We start from the raw sequence: 4,794 nt of genomic DNA, 5'->3' as shown, positions 1-4,794 counted from the left end.
AGGCAGCCTCTCCCCAAACAAAACCTCCTCTGCCCAGAACAAAAGCGCCGCGCGCGGAGCTTCTGAAAGCTGTTTTTATCTACCGCGCTTCTCGTTATTTTTAATTATGAAGTGTCACGGGAAAGCGTCCGCTTGCCTCCTCAAAGAGGGAAAAACAAGAGACCTGGGGACTCTTGCTGGGCTGCACAGCCCTTCCCCTGCCTTCGCCACCATCGCCTCCCCCTCTCTGGCTTTTTACTGCTCGCTCTCCCCACGTACGGGTGGCCCCAGCCGTTCCTAATAAAACTTGAAATGATTTTTCTTCTTCTTCTTTTTTTTTTTTTTTTTCATGACGAGAGGCTTCCAGAGGACTAAAAGGGGGTTTTGTTTCAAATCATTCCCAGATCAGCTGCGGAGAGCCTGAGCAAGAACAGGCGCGGGCTGTCTCCAGCGTGTTCCTCCCGTGCAGCGGGAGGAAGCCGGGCAGAAACGCCGGCTGCGTCCTCGCAGCGCTGCAGGAAAAAGGGGGGCCACGAGGAAGCACGCGCCGGCGTTTTTAAGAAACGCTGAGTTATTTTAGCAACCGGCATCGATGGCTTTCTGTGAACACCCTGGGTTAACCATATACTTAGGGTTTAAGGCATTTCATAGCACTTTAAGTAAAACCAAACGCCACGCCCTAAATTTAGGGGCTCTTTTCCCCCTTGTCCCTTCCAAACCTTGAAGGCTGTGCCCATGTGCTTCATGCATTTCCTTAATGCACTCAAAGTTTTACACAGTCCTCGCTTGACGTCTCCTTCTTCTAATGCTAGAAGGAGGGATAATTGCAAACACCTTCTAATGATTAGTCTTCTGCTTTGAACTTTAAGAACAGGCCTTTGGGAGTGTTTTAAGAGCTTGCTGAAAACACGTTAAACTTTAAAGCCAAAAAAGGCCGCTGTGCATTATTACTAATAGCCCAAAGATGAGTATTAAATTAAAAATAACAAATAGGAGAGCAGAACCTGGTTTACCAAAACCAGTTGGAACGCCTCAGTCGAATTGCATTCATCCAAACCAACTAAAGTGCATGTGTCGGCCTCAGGTTTGCCACAGATATTTAGAAAACAAGTTGAAAACACAACCCCTGAGTCCCAGAGTCTTGCAGAGTCAATTCTCACTGCTCCCTCCTGAGCTTTGTCTGGGTGATATTGCATCAGCCCTTTCTGCAGCCTCGGCGAGCCAAGCCAGAGCTCGCAGGGGCTGCGGCACCGGCACACCAGGAGTTTTGGCCAAGCAGCTCACCGAGAAGAGCTCCCAGGACGCGTTCTTCTCCCACAGGGGTGCAGGGCACCCATCGGCTCTGGGAGAAATGCCGCGATTAAGCGCTCGCTGCCTGCTACCCTGGAAGCTGCTGACCGCAGCCCGCTGGCAGCCTGTCTCTGAGCCAGCAAATATTGCAGCGATCCTTCAAAATTAAGACTCCAGTCTGATTACAGCGTAGGGACAAGATGTTAACTAACCTTTTATTATGGGAAATTTTGAAGCGTCTGCTTTAGTCTCTCAAGATCGTTTGAGACAAAGACTAACAGATGCTTCAGTTCCTAGAGGACTTTAACTTGTTTTTAACCCAAGCTAATGAATAGGTTTACTTACAGTTTCGCAAGAATCCTTTCAGGCTCAGAAAAAACGTTAAACATTTGGAAAAGAACAAAGCTTCCCTGTTTTCAAGAAACCTGAATTTTGCTGTACATAATCGGAAGTTAGAACCAAAACAAACCCTTCACAAAGGTATGAAATCATTCAGGTCTGACAGAAAGCTGAAGTCTACATCCACGAAATGCAAACAGACACGACCGTGGTACTGTGACCACACCACGGGTCTGCTGTGAAGACAGTTCTAAGCTCAAGCTGGAGGTTAATGTATCAGAAACCAGAGCAAAAACATCCTGTCACCCTCTGGAAGCCAGGCTTCACTACCACCCCTGTGCCCTCCCCACTCTGCAGCAGAGCCTTGGATTAGGCTGCTAAGCCACGGGCTGCAAATTCCACAGGTGCCGAGGCATCCCAGCCAGCCTTGTCTTCTCTGCGCTCGCACACACGCAGGGCACGGCTGCAAGCACGTGCAAGCCCACAACGGACACTCTCTGCCTACATGCGCAGCATCAGCTGTCTCCTGGCTTCAACAGGACAGAAGAAACTGAGCCAGAAGAGGAAACAAGAACTGAGAAAGGCACAAGAAGGTGCCAGTGCAGCAGAGCCGGGGTAATCCCTTGGATGAACGTCGTCCCTGATAAAGGACAAGACACTGCGGCTACGATGGCCTTTTGCTCTTTCATATCCCCATGTCGGATGCAAACTTGTCTCCCCTCTTCACATCTACCACATGAACTCTTGTTTACGTGCCCCACATGAGAGTGCAGAGCTCCCAGGTGGGATGGGGTTAGTGTCACTAAGTCCCTTACGAAGGGGGACAACGCGCTCAGGTATCCACCATCTCAGCCATAGAAGCCAACAGTTGAGTTTCACGCTATTCTTTGCACTGCAGCAGGGACAGTCACCCAGCTTCACCTCCCTGGTCCACCAGTGCTCTGTCATCTCCCCCAAAAATAAAAAAAAAATAAATAAAAAAAAAGAGCAGGCAGTGCCAGCTCTTTGCTGATGGTGGGAAATTTTTCTTTGCCACAACATTGGTTAATTAGAGAGCTGGAAAGGGCCTGGTGACAGAACCCTCTTTGTGCTGCCTATTTATTTATTTATTTAAAAGTACAGTACGAGCTTTTTGAGAGGCCTCATGTTTTCTCTGGCTCTGAATAAATACCATCACCCGGCACAATCAGCAGCGTGACGGGAACAAAGGACGCCAAGCGCTGCCCCGAACCCTGAATCGCATCCTGGTGGAAAACCAGGAGGGATGGGACAGGAATCCAGGGATCCAGTCACCAGGTGTCAGAAATGCCACAGGGGTGCCTACGAGGAGGTGTCTGTGTTTAGTTTAATGCCTCGCTAGGATAACACAGGGAATAAAGGCAAGCCAAGCAGAGGATTAGGAAGTTTACGCTGGTTGGGACACTGCTGGGAGATCCCCAAGAGGGAGAGATTTAAAATGGCTTTTTCCTGGCTCGGTGCAAGCACGAGATCGTGCGCATCCCTGCAGAAAGGGGCTGGCGGCCGCCTGGCAAGCTGCAGCGGCCCAAGACAAAGAAGTGTTGGGAAAAACAAAGCTCAGACAAGCCCTGGGAAGGCAGATCCACATCCAGCTTTGCTGAAACCAGGAAATTCAACCCCTGCTCCTCCCTATGCTCCTTCCGGATTTCTGGTACTGAAGACCTCTATTGACAGAGATGCTGCACCGAGTTTTCCCATGCTTGTCACAGCTACAAGCTGTATTAAGTTACTACAGCTTCCCCCACAGCTCAGTCCACACTTTAGTTCTGCCTCTGCAGCTGTCAACAACAGCTGTGAGAACGGACCCGGCTCTTAACTCGGGTCCGTTAGCTTTGCCAGAGGTTTTTTTGGTTGGTCCATCTCTGCGAAGGGATTCGCGGAGCTGGCAGCAGGCACCGAAAAAAAGACAGAACTCCCCTTGCCTCCAGACGCAAAGCTGTACCGACCAGCTTCCTCAGCTGCAAAACTAAGAATGAGTCCCAGTAACCCCAGTGCCTGGTGCCAACACACGCTTCCTCACCAGCTCCCTCCACGAGCCCCGCTCCCCGGAACAACACTCAGAGCGCTTCCAGCCAAAGCCCTCATCTAACAGGAGCTGTTTTTTCCCTAAAGCAACCCCAGCTCCTTCCAAGTTGCGGTCAGATGTGACTCTGCGCTGATGGAGGCTTCCAGCGTGGTTTTTAGCTGCCTTGGGAAAGGAAAAAAGCTGTGCTGCCTAAAACCCAGCCGCCTTCCTCTGGCGGGAAGGCGCGTATTTCAGCGCGCTGGCACCAAACGGCGACTGAAATCAGGGCGCGAATCATTCACAAAAGTCCTTCATTACTTACTGTGGGATCTGTCCAGAGTGAGCACTTTGCACAGTCCTGGCAGGGAGGCCCGGGCGACCGGGGGTGTTGGCAGAAGTGGTCGTACCCGTTAATGGCAGCTCGGCAGAGGTAGCACATCTGAGCACCGCAGCGGCAGGACATGCGGTTGCAACCCTCCGACTTAATGAGGCCGGTCCCACACTTGTGGCATTTTCTAATGCGGGCAGCCGTCATTTTCTCTTCTCTGCAAGGCAAGAGGAGGGACAGGAGTTAAAGGAGGGGTGTTTGCAGTCATCAGCCTGCGGTAAAATTATTGCTATGCTATCCCAGCGACGCTTTAACCCCCCTTCCCCAGTGCACCTCTCTCCCTCCTCTTCCCTCCTACGCCAGCCCCACGGTCCACCGCTGCTCCAAGGAGGTCTGGGCTCAGCTCCACTTGGAGCCAACCCACGACAACTCAAGAACAAATTAAGTGAAAGAAAGTCAATCGGCGGCTGCCCGCTGCAGACCCGATCCTGGTTTCCATGCGAGCCAAAACGCCGCAGCACCAGGCTCTGGCTTGGGAGGAATTGAAGCCGTAAGTCGAAGGGCCAAAGGGCACGTGGATGCTTGGCTTGGCTGCGGCGAAATACAGCCGAGGAGATAAAGTTCAGGAAAAGCAAACCCTTGGCTGTCATCTGCTAGCTAGTTTTATGTTTGCCTGTTGCTCCGGCTACAAAGCTGCCACGATCACATATTTTTTTATTCCCCACCCCCCCAGCCCTGGCTGCTACGCTCCAGATTTATTTGGTTTTTGTTAAATTTAAATCAGTAACTGAAAAACAATTGCATCTTTCCCCGCAGAGACTGGGCGTTCTCCCTT

At 51.2% G+C, this 4,794-nt stretch overlaps 1 protein-coding gene across 1 annotated transcript in view; it reads right to left on the bottom strand.

Moving 5' to 3' along the window:
• The window catches only part of RNF216 (ring finger protein 216), a gene marked incomplete at its 5' end in the record, with an annotated part of 54,395 nt that overhangs the window by 5,374 nt on the left and 44,227 nt on the right, over positions 1–4,794 (bottom strand). Inside the window, one exon of the mRNA XM_009878182.1 lies at positions 3,954–4,176. Within this exon, the coding sequence (XP_009876484.1) occupies positions 3,954–4,176 (223 nt within the window). The remainder of the gene's footprint in view (positions 1–3,953; positions 4,177–4,794) is intronic.

The sequence above is a fragment of the Apaloderma vittatum genome, unplaced genomic scaffold (genome assembly GCF_000703405.1).
Source record: "Apaloderma vittatum isolate BGI_N311 unplaced genomic scaffold, ASM70340v1 scaffold21670, whole genome shotgun sequence".
In the NCBI taxonomy this organism is placed as follows: Eukaryota; Metazoa; Chordata; class Aves; order Trogoniformes; family Trogonidae; genus Apaloderma; species Apaloderma vittatum.
This window is presented reverse-complemented; position numbering and strand designations above follow the sequence as displayed.